This window comes from Corythoichthys intestinalis, chromosome 21, assembly GCF_030265065.1.
Source record: "Corythoichthys intestinalis isolate RoL2023-P3 chromosome 21, ASM3026506v1, whole genome shotgun sequence".
In the NCBI taxonomy this organism is placed as follows: Eukaryota; Metazoa; Chordata; class Actinopteri; order Syngnathiformes; family Syngnathidae; genus Corythoichthys; species Corythoichthys intestinalis.
The window spans coordinates 7335643-7350506 of record NC_080415.1 but is presented as its reverse complement, the minus strand read 5'-3'; the positions used below and the strand labels follow the sequence as shown (position 1 = coordinate 7350506).

The window sequence follows — 14864 nt, the reverse complement described above, 5'->3', positions numbered from 1 at the left end:
GATTGGGCACATGCCTGTCTTAAAATGTTTGGTAAAAATTGGTTTCAATTACTCTTTAAGTCTCCTTAGGCAGAGGGTTCACTTACTTACTTTTCCCCTTTCTGTCATCGTTTGCATGATATCCTCATTAAAATTTGAAAACCTGTAAATGTTTGGATGGTTTTAGTTAAAGGTGAGACTGTATTTTCATCTGTGTGATTTTGACAAAGATTAGATCACATTTGATGGTGATTTTATGCAGAAATAAGAGAAATTCCAAAAGGTTCAGATACTTTTTAATACTGCTGTACGACGAGCAAAACAAATTATTTAAAAAACTTAGAATAATAATAATAATAATTCCCGCAATAACGTAACGAATCGGGTTGTAATGTTGTCGATGTGTTTTGCTTGCTGTACCTGAACGCACTGCGTGACTGATAGTGAGATAGAGAGTGCAGTAGAGAAATGCAATTTTTGCTATTAATTTCCAGTCACATCGCTACTCAAAACACTTCCACCGCAAACATGTTAACTGTGAGCCAGTCGTGTTAGCTCGCCCTGTTTTGATTGTCATCACAAGGGGACAAAGGTTCTTCCCGCTTTTTGGTCATAAACTTTCGGTCTTTTAACCGAAAATGGAATTTTAGCTATTTTCGGCCGAAGGTTTTCAGCACAGAATTTTAGGACACATCGCTAAAAATTAAAAAGTGCTGAAATTAGACATGAAAAAGTTGCATGAACCCTGTTGACAGCAATAGACGTCCAAACTTTCATTCATTCGCTGCCATCCATCCCACTTCAAACGGATTGCAGGGTTTCCCCCTAGGATTTTGGGGAAGCTGTGGTGGTGGGCTGCATCGGAGTTAGACAGCCTCACCGTGTCGTGCCATGGTGAAATTGCGTCATAACATGAAAAAACGAGAATTTTTTTTTCCCCCCAAGAAGTTGTGTGAATAAATTGAAATTAATATGTACTACATTACCATAACAATATTAGTCCTTCAGTTAAGGGACTCATTTCAAGGAGTAGGGGGAAATTCTAATAGCCGTTTACTAGTTTCGGTGAGTTCCAGCCGTGATTGCGTATATCAGTCTGCTGAAACAGCATGATAGCACAGATATAGGTACGACTGCCCCTCTGCTATTGGATGCCTCGTTGACGTTAGCCCGGCGGCGCTCTTAAAATAGAGCAAGGCTCTGTTTTGGGACTCGCCTCTCGGCACATTCATTCAAACTTGGCCTTCCATCCAAGACCGCCGTCCACCGCTCACTTTCGCCAAAAAGTCCGATCCCAAATACTGTAATGCTCCGGATGGGGGAGGAAGGAGAGGAGTCTGTATTGGCTTACCCACTTTATTGTGGCAACAATAATAAAGATAAACGATAAAATAACAGTGGGCTGCCGCGACATGCGACCACTATCTCGCCTGTTCTCCCATTCTCCGTACTCGCTTCCCCCAACGTCACAGCTCTCTTAAGAGGTTTGCGCGTAGTTACAGACATTACAATACACAATGAATAGGTTGCCGCTGAACCCTTCACACTAGGCTGCTGCTAGTTTGAACCGGCCTTGAAATAAATTTTTTAAAAAAAAAATGTCATTTGCAAGGCATGGCTGCTTTTATTTTGGTGTGGCGGCGCGCCATAATGTGTTATAGGTAGGGGAAACCCTGGATTGGACGTCTACTAGTGGTAAACTCATTTCAATTCAATTAATTGTTAATTTAATGAAAAAATAAAAAAATAATTAAAAAGAAGCATAAAAACATCAATTTTATTTTAATTAGTTAATTTATTTTGTTTTATAAATCTCTTGTGAGCTCACATAGCCTAACTCTTCAGCTGCTATCAAACAATCTCTTCCAGCCCCTCCCAGTTGAAATGGATTGGACGTCTTTTGCCGTTAATAGGTGACTACTGTCCCTCAAAATGTGGGCTTTGAATTAAATGACTGTGGCTTTTTGTGTTCCAAGTGATGGAAAACCACGCAGGACAGATCAAGAAACCAAAGATTCCCTTATATGGGAAAAAAAGTAAGTACTCTCGTAAGCTCTCGCCGTCATCAATTTTTGTGTTTGCACATTGTCACGACGATCGCCTGAATTTAGGGCGGCGGAACGCGAAAAGGCGCACGCACTCTCTTCAAGTCGAAGAGAACAATGACAATCACAATCACGAAGACAATCACGAGGAGGAACAACAGCCGCCATCGAGCAACGCGACACTCCAACCGCCATTACCGGAAAACACTGCGCCCGTTGTTCAACTCAAAAGCGAACCAGAGGAGCTGGAGAGTAAGGCCGCTCATCATCTACATTCTATTTCTTTTTGTTCCAACGATGATCTCACATTATGGCAATACAACAATTATTGGGGTCAGGAAATCATATTAGGATATTCTAAAAACAATAAACTGAAAAGCAAGCTATTTTCATCTTTTTCCTGTAAATTGGAAAGAGTTTATCACTCTTGGCTGTCCAATCTGTTTAAAGTGGGAGGGTGGCAGGGCAGCGAATGAACACTTGTCCATTCGCTGCCACTCTCCCACTATAAACAGATTGTGCGTCTATGGCCATCAGTGGCAACTAATGAGTTGATTTTGGGGCATTTCACGTCATTTCCTTTTTTCTTTTTGGGCATTTACGGGTACTTCCTGATGTTTTGGAGGCATTTACAGGTTACTTCCCATTGATTTTGAGCCACTTCCTTTTCATTTGAGGACATTATTGAGCCACTTCCTTTTCAGTAACTCAAAATCAACGGAAAGTGACCTGCAAATGCCCTAGAATGAACAGGAAGTGACCTGTAAATGCCCACAGAAGACGGACTGTGAGTGTCCTGGTTTAAGTGCCACTGAGGGCGCCAGATGTTCAATGCAGTCAATACGAATCGGATGCATACCTGTCAAGTTGTACGGTTTCGGCTTAATTTGTACAAGTGAGCACTGATATTTAAATGTGTACGCTGTACGATTAAAATCTGTACGTTTTTCGTGCATTACGTTTTTTTTTTCTCCATTCGGATTTTGTCACCGTTTCGGCAACGAGACATTGTGCATTAGATGCATTACTACATTGGTTGAATGAAGCGAGAGAAGTCAGAGACACTGTGAGAGAAGAGTGCTGTGACGCTGCAGCAAACGCGATGCTAGGCTAGGTGGCACCAATATTTCCTGACTGTAGCCGACAGCCTACAATCTACGCCTAGATATCAAATGCTTATAGAACTACATGCGAAATGACAGACGGCGGCGTTGATAAACAGCCGCCAGTTTGAAGCAGTAGACTTCGCAGAAAGGCTCTGTTGTAGTGAACCTTCGTAGCGAACTTAAGTGACTTTTTATCTAAAATCCTCCTAAATCGGCAAAATCTTGACTTGAATCTATCTTTAAATGATGTAAGTTTTAAAACTACCATGTCGAAAGTACACATAAGGAAACTAATGCAAAAACGGTAAAATTTTAACAGTTGACTCACAACATTAAACGATTTCCAAAAGTAGCAAAGGTTACGATGTGTTTTGTTTTTTTTAAATAAAAAAAAAACATGAAAGGTAACACCAGTTACTCTGCCAAGTAACTAATTACTCTTACCTTCAGGTTACTGACTCAATTACTTTTTGGGAGAAATAATTTGTAAGTAATTAATTACTTTTTAAAAGTAAGATTAACAACACTGGTCATATAGAGGAAGTCTGCGGGATGAAAAGTGACGAAAGTGGAGATTTCATTCTCCCAATTTGTTGCCGAACACAATTTGCCGGCAACTATTGCTGATCACTTCTCAGAATTAGCAAAAGAAATGTTCTCTGACTCAAACATTGCGTCGGCAACCCAAACTGTTGAAAGAGCCATATTCGACCAAAAAAAACAAACAAACAAACTGATACAGTATGTCTGGAGCCGCAAGAAAATTTAAAGCCTTGTATAAGCCTTATAATGAAAGCAACACCAGCTGTATGTATCGATATTAGCTATATTGGCCTACTATCAAAATGACTAAGTTGGCTACAAATACATAATTAGCCTTCATGATGACATGTTTATTTTCCCTGCAGTGGATCCTATAGAAAATGACGCAACACGTGACTACTCTGTTGTACGATGCCACCTCAAGTTTAACTTCATTACAATAACAGGGTACCCGCGGGTTATTAAAAGTATTAAAAAGGCATTGAATTTAGTTTTCCATTATTAAAGGTATTAAAAGTATTAAATAAGCTGTCGTAAGTCTGGAATTTTTTCACCGAGGTTTTAATTTTCAAGAACATCTCAGTGCAACCTAAATTATATCCGTGACAGTTTTTTTTTTTTTTTTTTTGTAATCCATAACGAAGATGAAGCGTAGAATTTTTACGATGCACTGCACCTCGTGTGTGCGCGCCGTTACCATCAACATCACAACAGCAGGCAATCGCACAGTACCAGGCTCGGAGTGGCTAATCGGGAGAACCGGGACAGTTCCCGGTGGGCCGGCCTGACGTTTGGGCCGGTTGTAATACACATTTTTAACGAAGCTTTCAGTTAAACTATTTACTAACGGCATCACGCAACCCCTCTTTGCGCGATAAATTGTGGCCCTTCTAGCATTCCGTAGTTTGAAATTCGATACCCCGCAACAGGCTCCCTCTCATTCTCCGATGCCGCCAGCTCTGCCTCTGGGAAAGAGTATCATGACATCATCCTGTTGACTTGATTCTGGAAAAACTTAATTTTGGGTTTTAATGGCCGAAATGGGGCACGTTGAGGCAGCATGACGAGCGTGAACCCGTTTGGCTGTTGGCGCGACCCATTATCATTGTTTTTGGGCATTTTTGGATAAAAGTACAGCAATAAACCGTAAATGAACATGCAGAATGAAATATTTTTCATGAGAGCACCACTAAAACTTTCACCATGGAGGCTCCAGGCACTATTTTTGGGCACAAAGACGGAGGATTGGGGTGAAAACATAAGTTTTAACCCAAAACATTGCACTCTGAGGTGGATTGATGAGCGTGAACTACCCTGAAATACACAGGTGTCTGAACTGTATAAGTGCATTGGGAGACAGCCGTTTTGGTGAGTTCAATCAATCATTCAATCTTTCACATTTAATTGCGGTAATTTTATGTCATGAATAATATGAAAACACTCATAAGTAATGATATATTACATTATTTTTTTATTTATTTAAACTATATACAGTATGCCCCCCAAATTTTGAATATCAAGTAAAAGTTGTTTTATTTTGGTAGATTAAACCAACAAAACTGAATATGTCAATTTGCATGTACCACAAACAACAACAAAAAAATGAATATGATGAAAAGCTTCAGTTTTGTACACACTTGCCACATGTGTAATTCAAAACACCTGCAAAAGGTTCCTCATTCTTTAAAAAGTCAGTCTAATATAAAATGAAATTATAGCTAGTACCCCAAAAATAAAATGGTAACTTCACACAGAACCTGCGCTTGAGCCCTTGAGAACTGTCAGTAGACATGCTCTTCCTCTGTGCCTCCCTTTTTACAAGTTATTTGGGGAAAATTCATATTTGATTCATCTTTACAAGTGTAAAGGAAAACTCTTTTCTTGTTTCTAATGAGGCTTAAATTTGACGAACTCCTCTGCTAATAGGTGTATTTAGAAATTGAAATATATAATTTATGCATTTTAAAAAATTGTAAGTTTACTATTGACAGCATGCGATTAGTTGCGATTTTAAAAAATTAATCGCTTAACAGCACGATTATTATTACAATATTTTAATAAGGTAGGTCATGACATAAAGAGGGCCGGTCTGTGGCACAAAACTTTTTGTTTTAATTGTATCTTCAATAAATGTGCATTCTTTTGTCAAACACACTTAGTAATTGAGGTTAAATTTGATGTTCAGCGCTTTATTTTTTTAAATATGATTAAATATCTAAATAATGGGTGCGAGAAAAGTATTAATTTTCAGTTTAAATGGCATTAAAAAAGGTCTTAAAAGTCTTGAATTTAGATTTATCAATCCTGGGGGGACCCTGAATAATAATGAATTGACAGAATGTTTGGGTCATATTTGTCCTCCTACAGAAACTATATTAGAACAAAAAATATATTTCCCTTCGCCATCTTTTTCCATTTTCAATGAAAAAAATCTTTGAAAAAGCTCCAGGGAGCCACTAGTTGCAGACCTCCGTCGTAGTCTTTTTTCCTTTTATTTGGTCCCAATACGTAACTATATTACCACAACAATAAAAGTCCTTCTGTTAACGGACCCACTTTAAGGAGTAGGGGAAAAATTCTAATATCCGTGTAGAGTTTTACTAGTTTCAGTGAGAAGGTGGTCTTTTTTGTTCGTGAACTACATTTCCACACAAACGCACATCGAGGTACCATTAACAGTTTTCGAGTGTCCCAGATCTCGCGAAACTTGGGGAAAATGGCGCATTCGTCAAAGTTTCGTCAGCCGTGATTGTGTATATCCGTCTGCCGAAACAGCCTGATAACGCAGATATAAGTCCCCCCGCACCTCGTTTTTGACGTTAGTGCGGCGGCGCTCTGAAAATAGAGTAAGGCTCTACTTTGGGCCGTGCCTCTCGGCGCAAATTCATTCAAACTTGGTCTTCTGTCCAAGACAGCCCATCCACCACTCACTTTCGCCGAAAAGTCCGATCCAAACTACTGTAATGCCCTTGATATGGGGAAGAAGTAGAGGAGTCTGTATTGGCTTACCCACTTTATTGTGGTAACAATAATAAAAAAAATAAATAAATAACAGTGGGCTGCGCGACATGCGACCGCTATCCCTTGCTATTTCGCCCGTTCTCCCATTCTTCCTACTCACTTACCCCTGCGTCACAGCTCCCCAGTCCGATCGTCTCTTAAGGGGGCCACGCATAGTTCCTGACATTACAATACACAATGAATAGGTTGCCGCTGAACCATTCACACTCGGCTGCCGCTAGTTTGAAACGGCCTTAAAAATATATAAAAACAAAAAAACATTTCCTTTGCAAGGTGTGGTGGCTTTTATCTTGGTGTGGCCGTGTGCCACAATCTCTTAGGTGTAAGGGAAACCCTGCCATCAATAGTTCTCATCTCCGCTGCCACTCTTGTTTGCAGGCGAGTCACCTTCCGGGTTGACTATTGTCATTCACTACTCTGCGGTCTCCCAAAAAATCATTTCAGAAACTGCAGCTAGTCCAAAATTCAGCAGCATAACTCATCACGCGAACCCCCCGTCAACCCCTATGACTCCAAGTAAAACAAAGAATTAACTACAACACTCAACAACTCCTTTCAAATCCCAACTCAAAACACATGATCTGTTCAATCTTTCTTACCCATCCTCAGCTCTGTTTTAACCTCTTTATTTTCTGTTACTTTTAGCTTGCTTTTAACTAGTGTTTGTTTATTTTAATTAGGGCTGCAGCTATCGATATATTAGGTGAACAATTAATCTGTCGGTTAGTTTGAATAATTGCGTAATTGGATTAGGCACATTTAATGTGTTGCAGAATAAATTTTAGGAGATGTAAAACAAAGGCTTGCTAAGATTGCATTTTCACGAGAACATTAAATGCGAATACAAAAAAAAAATCCCCAGTGATTTTTCCAACTATGCAGAATGGCACTTTCACAAGAGCAATAAATGCATTTAAAAATAAATTAAAATACCTAAGGTTTAGCTTTAAACGGTATAAAAAAAAAATAGTGTTTGCGGTACAACATAAGAACAATCGGCTAACTTGCATATCAAAGGCTAAGCTTAAATGTTATAAAATGTAATTCCCACAAAAAAATTAAAGATGCACCGATACCGATACTAGTATCGGCAGGGGGCGCCGATCCGGCCCAAAATGGTGGTATCGGTATCGGCGAGTACCAACAAAGACGGCGCCGATACCATTTACCGGTCCATTATTATAACATTTGACCGCAGCCTTTTTTTTTTTCTCCTGGCGCTCACTATACTTTGTCTCTGTGTTTTGTGATGACACGTGAACACCAAGCAGCTATCGCTATTGGCCTGCTCCAGACCAATGAGAACGGGCCAATAGCCATTCCTGACTAATGACAAGGCCGCTTGGCTGCGCCGATATGGCGGCGGTCGGAAAATATTTCAAAATAGAAATCCCGTCAATTAAAATCAATGGCTGCATGCAAGATTTGCGGCCTGAAAGTTTCGAGATGTGGAGTTAAATCGGCCAGTTTCAATACTTCGAACCTGATAAAACATTTGAAGACGAAACGTGAACGAACACAACGAGTTTGAGCCTGCAAGAGCAGGACTGCTATCCAGAGGAAGGGCGCTGAACATGTGCAACTATCTCTGGTAAGTTCACTACGTCAACTTTACTTGTGTTTTACTTAAAGAAATGCTACAGTAATTTGGGAACTGTTTCCAAAGTAGGGTTGCCACCTTTCAGAAATAGAAGTAAGGGACCCCCCCCCCCCCCCCTCCAGAAAAAAGGAGGCTAATAGAGAGACGGGATGCTGTGGTCAATTATTATTACTTATAATTGTTAGCGTCCGCAAATGCGGAAACAAGGTTGGACCTCGAAGCGGACAACAAGCAGGGGATACGTACAAGGGTTTAATGATTGCAAAAAAAAAAAAAAAAAAAAACACACGCGATCGCGGGATAGTAGAAATAACAAAAGGAGTCCGTGACAGCAGGTCGACGGAGCTCAATACTACAATATACTATACTCGAAGGTTAACGAAGAGCGAGCCAAAAAGCCAAAATAAAATCACTGAAATACCTGCACAGGGTAGAGGTTACAAACGAGTGCAGCACACCAACAGAAAAAAACCAATGCAGGGGCTTAACAAGCAAATGTAGCGAGACTATAGTGCGAGATGTCAAATGGCCATCAGCAAAGCAAATATCTCGGCAGCCTTCTCTGAGCTCACTCGTGCTTAAATGCTGCGTTGATGAGCCCGCATTGGATTCAGGTGCGACGTCAGGAACGCCCCACTAACAGCCCAGCAACAAAACACGATCTAACCAGCAGCAGAATGTGACAATAATTTCATGAAAGTTGCACTGATTGGCCTTTGAGAGGTTTAAAAAAAGTTTACTCAGTTTATTATTATGAACTTTTTTTTACTTTCTTACTGTTGGGCTAGTATTATACTTTGTACTAGTCTTTTTCCTATTTTGCAAAGGTAAGCAACAGCCTGACAAAGCCTTGATAGCAAGGATTTCACATCCAATCATGTAGCTCTTGGGGGGGGGGGGGGGGTTATATAAACGGGGTGGTATCGGTATGGTATTGGCCGATACGGCACAGCCAGGTATCTGTATCGGGGCCAAAAAATGGTATCGGTGCAACACTAAAAAAAAAATACTTCAACTAAATTCCGAATTGATAAACAATGATATTAGCTTGAACATAAACTTACCTTATCTTGGTCTTGACAAGGAGTAGCTGGATCCAGCCATGTGAGATGAGTTGTCAGATTCACTGTTGCCACTAGAGGGCAGTTTATCCACCCAAATCAATGAAACTAAATTTTAAACACTTTAAAAACAAACCATTAAAACGCCACTTAAAAAATCGAATCCTCGAAGTGGCAATTTTTTCTAATGAATTACTGGAGTTTAGGGCTGCAACTTTTGATAATTTTAGTTGTCAATTAATCTGTCAACTAGATCGAATAATCGAGTCAGCAGAATAGGAACATGTAAGGCGTTGAAGATGTAAAACAAAGTTTCGAAAAAGCGCAAATACAAAATAAAATTCCAGTGTGTTTCTTCAAACTGTGGAGGATTGCACTTTCATTTCAAAATAAATTAAAATACCAAAAATTAGCCTCAAACGGTATTTCAATAAATAAATAAATAAATAAATAAATAAGGATTTAAGTACAGCAAAAGAGGCATTTGCTAAATCAGCTAGCTTAAATGCTATAAAATGCTAACCTTTTTTTTTTTTTTTAACCATGCTCTTAACAAATCGTTCACATATTCCCCCCAAAAAACGGCTAAATATACCTATAAACCAAATCATGAATACATTAAAAAAATATAAGCTCAAACAAAATTTACCTTATGTTGGTCTTAACAGTGAGCAGCTGGATTCACTCATATTCAATGAGTTGTTATATTCGCTGTTGCCACTAGAGGGCTGTGTATCCACCCAAATCAATAATACTAAATGCAAACAGTTTCAAAACAAACCATTACAATGCCACTCTAAACGAATACTCGAAGGAGCAAAATTTGATTAGAAGAATTTTTTCTAATCGAATTACTCGAGTTAATCCAGTAATCGTTGCAGCACTACTCGAGTTAATCGCTTAATCGCTGCAGCACAAACTTTAATCTCAGACAGTTTCCGAGTGTTTTGAGAAGCGATTTGAAATAAAATGTATTATTAAGTAAAGAGGATGGTAGACTTGAAGTTATCATAAAGTGACTTTGTTCTCTCTCCTTAGTCGCTCGCGTGGAAGTGAAAGTGGAGGAGGTGGAGATGGAAACTCCAATCTCCTATCAAGCTCCGGTATAACTCGGGAAGCAAAAGTACTGGAACACGAGGTGACGTCTGGTGATTTTTAATTTTTTCTTCTTTTTTTTTTCTTTTTTAAAACCTTTGTCAGAACTTTTTGTTTTTGACAAGCCAGAAGTGGTCAAAAATGAATTGGACACACTGGAATCCCAGGAAAGAAATAGTAGTGAGAACTGAGAAAAGGTTATTGTACAGTGTTGTATTGTAGGTATTGTTATTTTTCTAAATCATGAATGTACCTGTATATAATGTATAATATCCAGAAAAACTACCTCGTACTCAAACAACAACCGCTAGAGACCTTTCACTCTTAGTAGAAAGCAAGTTAATATACAGTGGGGAGAACAAGTATTTGATACACTGCCCATTTTGCTGATTTTCCCACTTGCAAAGCATGTAGAGGTCTGTAATTTGTATCATAAGTTCTCTTCAACTGTGAAGGACGGAAGCTAATACAAAAAAACATAAAATCACGTTGTATGATTTTTAAATAATAAATTTGCATTTAATTGCATGAAATAAGTATTTGATACATCACAAAAATCGAACTTGATATTTGGTACAGAAACCTTTGTTTGCTATTACAGATACCAAACGTTTCCTGTAGTCCTTGACAAGGTTTGCACACACTGCAGCAGAGATTTTGGCCCACTCCTCCATGCAGATCTTCTCCAGAGCCTTCAGGTTTCGGGGCTGCTGCCGGGCAACACGGACTTTCAGCTCCCTCCATAGATTTTCTATCGGGTTCAGATCTGGTGACTGGCTAGGCCACTCACGGAGCCACTCTTTAGTTGCCTTGGCTGTGTGCTCTGGGTCGTTGTCATGCTGGAAGACCCAGCCACGACCCATCTTCAGGGCTATCACTGAAGGAAGGAGGTTGTCAGCCAAGATCTGGCGATACATAGCCCCATCCATCCTCCCCTCAATACGGTGCAGTCGTCCTGTACCCTTGACAGAGAAGCAGCCCCAAAAAATGATGTTTCCTCCTCCATGTTTCACGGTTGGGATGGTGTTTTTGGGGTTGTACTCATCCTTCTTTTTCCTCTAAACACGACGAGCCGAGTTTAGACCAAAAAGTTCCAATTTTGGTCTCATCCGACCACATGACCTTCTCCCATTGCTCCTCTGGATCATCCAGATGGTCAGTGGCAAACTTCAGACGTGTCTGGACATGCACTGGCTTTAGCAGCGGGACCTTGCGTGCGCTGTAGGATTTTAATCCATGACGGCGTAATGTGTTTCCGATGGTTTTCTTCGAGACTGTGGTTCCAGCTCTCTTCAGGTCATTGACCAGGTCCTGCCGTGTAGTTCTGGGCTGATCCCTCACCTTCCTCATGATCAGTGATGCCCCACGAGGTGAGATCTTGCATGGAGCCCCAGAACGAGGCAGATTGACCGTCAACTTGAACTTCTTCCAATTTCTAATAATCGCTCCAACAGTTGTTACCTTCTCACCAAGCTGCTTGCTTATTTTCCTGTAGCCCATCTCAGCCTTGTGCAGGTCTGTTATTTTATCCGTGATGTCCTTACACAGCTCTTTGGTCTCGGCCATTGTGGAGAGGTTGGAGTTTGTTTGTTTGAGCATGTGAACAGGTGTCTTTTATACAGGTAACAAGTTCAAACAGGTGCAGTTACTTCCGGTAATGAGCGGAGAACAGGAGGGGTTCTTAAAAAAGAACCAAGAGCCGAAATATTTACTAGTTGGTAATGTATCAAATACTTATTTCATGCAGTTAAATACAAATTTATTATTTAAAAATTATACAATGTGATTTTCTGGATTTTTGTATTAGATTCTGTCCCTCATAGTTGAAGAGAACTTATGATACAAATTACAGACCTCTACATGGCTTGCAAGTGGGAAAACCAGCAAAATCGGCAGTGTATCAAATACTTGTTCTCCCCACTGTACTTGGAAAGAAAGCCAGAAGTACTGTAACATGTTTTTTTTAGCCTTATTTGAAGACACAACTTTTGATATAAAAACAATAAAAAGTCATTTTTTGCTCTCTAAATAGTAGTGTTGAACTGATTTTTTTTCTGGCTCCCGATATCTGCCGATACAGTACCAATACAGGTAGTCCCCGGGTTACGGACGAGTTCCGTTCCTACGCCGGCGACGCAATCCAAATTTCCACGTAAGTCGGAGCTAACCCTTTAAGTACCCCTAAATGCTCCCTAAGTCTCAAAATAACAATCCCCAAAAAATTAGATGCTGGATGAGACACTAGCCCCTTTCAGACATTCGCTAAACTCTGGTTAAGTCTCGGGATTTAAATGGGTAGCCCTTGTGTCTGAAAGCAATTTCCTGGGTCGACTGACACGGACATTAGCCAGGTTGCGTCCTAGTAAAATGTCCAGGAGTTGACTGGGATGTGGCCTGTATGAAAGCAAGCTGTTAATTCCAGGGTGACAGAGCGAAGGCTGATGATGTTTATATCATAGTTCGCCGATCATCATTTCCGTTTTTTTCCGCAGTAAGATGAACAGCGGTAAACTAACAACGCAATTATCAACATGGCAAACTGGAAAGATTGCAAAATTCAGAGGTGGATAGTAACGCTTTATTTACTTGAGGAAAATGTACCGGAATTTCCCGGATATAATGAGCACCCCAAATTTACTTGTAAAATCTAGGGGAAATTCCCGTTTATAACGCGCACCCTAATTTTAGCACCAATAAATAGAATAATACAAGAAAACAGAGCTCGTGTACAGATACAGAAATGTCATTTTACTGAATGGTGAAACACAGCACAAGCATAGCATATTGGTAATTCAAAACATTACCATAAACTGACAATATTTATGGATTTACAGATATTACTTTTCTTTTAAAGACTGCTGTATGACTTGCTCGTTTCATCATGATGAATAAATGTTTCTTCCCTGGATTGATACGGTAAAGTGAGAAGTCGGACATCCGAGAGAGCTCGTCGCTGTCGACACGACAGTAACAATAGGAACTATTGTTATTTGTGTTTGAGTTTCCCAAGGGACAGATATAGTTGACGGATACACACAGGAAGTCTGTGTTGTTACATTTGTTATGGTCCGAGTTGCGGAGCTGCAATAAATGTTGAGTCAAATGAGTTCAAGAAACTAAATTCTGTGCTTTATGAAGAGTGAAAAAAGAATTTAACACAGAAGAAATCATTCGGCCGATCAGAGGGAAGTATTACCGAAACAAAATGGTAAGGTCACGTACCGTAATTGTTGGCAACGGATCGCCGCATACGTTTCTTCAACACAACGTGGCCGTGTCAATAAAAAAAAAATCAGTTTATAAGTATGTATATATATTAGGGCTGTCAAACGATTAAAATTTTTAATCGAGTTAATTACAGCTTAAAAATTAATTAATCGTAATTAATCGCAATTCAAATCATCTATAAAATATGCCATATTTTTCTGTAAATTATATATATATTCTGTAAAATAATTTGTTTGAATGGAAAGATAAGACACAAGATGGATATATACATTCAACAAAGGACTGTAGTGGGCATTTCACTCTACTGTCATTTAAATCTGTCTATGCTGTCCTCACTCCGAAGCGTCTACTTTTTCCAAAGCTAGACAGCTAGTGAGCGACGCCTTAATAATCAGACTTCTTCCTTTTTCATCTGATTTATTAATAAAATGGCCTCAAACCACTGTCCTCTTTAGACCGTAGTGAAACTACAAAAAAAAAAAGTACACAAGCATTGATTTAGCAACAACGTTAGCTTAGCACGTTATACAGGTTCACTAAACAAACAAAATGCGTCTCATACAAAAAATATAACATTTCGCTTACTAACATAATATGTACATTCTTTACAACAACCATACTTACGGACAAATCTTGTCCAAGGATCATATAAGCACAACATTACAACGTAGGCGTCAGCCTGAGACGTCGTGCAGCCATATTGAACTGGCAAGAAAGCAATAAACCATGTCGCAAAGCAACCACAAGAGTTCGCTGTTAGACAGCACAAAAAACCTTGCTGTAAAACTTACCTAAAGGCAGAATACTGTCTGAGCGGGACATGTGTGTTAATTGCGTCAAATATTTTAACGTGATTAATTAAAAAAATTAATTACCGCGCGTTAACGCGATAATTTTGACAGCCCTAATATATATCTGTCTCATCCATGTACCCGTTTATAATGCGCACCATGATTTTACAAGTTGATTTTGGGGGGGGGGGGGGGGGGGGGGGTAGTGCGCGTTATATTCGGGAAATTACGGTACTTCTAAGAGTAGTTTTACTAAGGCATACTTTTTACTTGAGTAGATTTGTGAAGGAGATGCTACTAGTCGTCACATTTGTTCTTTTTATTCGACATACTGACTTTTTTGCCACAGATGACGACAGTAGCGCTACCAGTTTCACCAATGAGACGTCACAACA

The 14864-nt window shown here is 39.6% G+C and overlaps 1 protein-coding gene across 9 annotated transcripts in view; it reads left to right on the top strand.

The window, feature by feature from the left end:
• The window catches only part of l3mbtl2 (L3MBTL histone methyl-lysine binding protein 2), a 66046-nt gene extending 51414 nt beyond the window's left edge, over positions 1 to 14632 (top strand). For 6 of the 9 annotated variants that reach the window (XM_057826113.1, XM_057826112.1, XM_057826117.1 and 3 more), the window contains 2 exons: positions 1956 to 2015; positions 2091 to 14632. In XM_057826113.1, coding sequence (XP_057682096.1) covers positions 1956 to 2015; positions 2091 to 2500 — 470 coding nt within the window. In that variant the 3' untranslated portion in view covers positions 2501 to 14632. Of the gene's footprint in view, positions 1 to 1955; positions 2016 to 2090 lie in introns of those variants that run through there. The other 3 variants (XM_057826115.1, XM_057826114.1, XR_009061765.1) reach the window with 2 other exon arrangements.
• Positions 14633 to 14864: the final 232 nt, after the last annotated feature.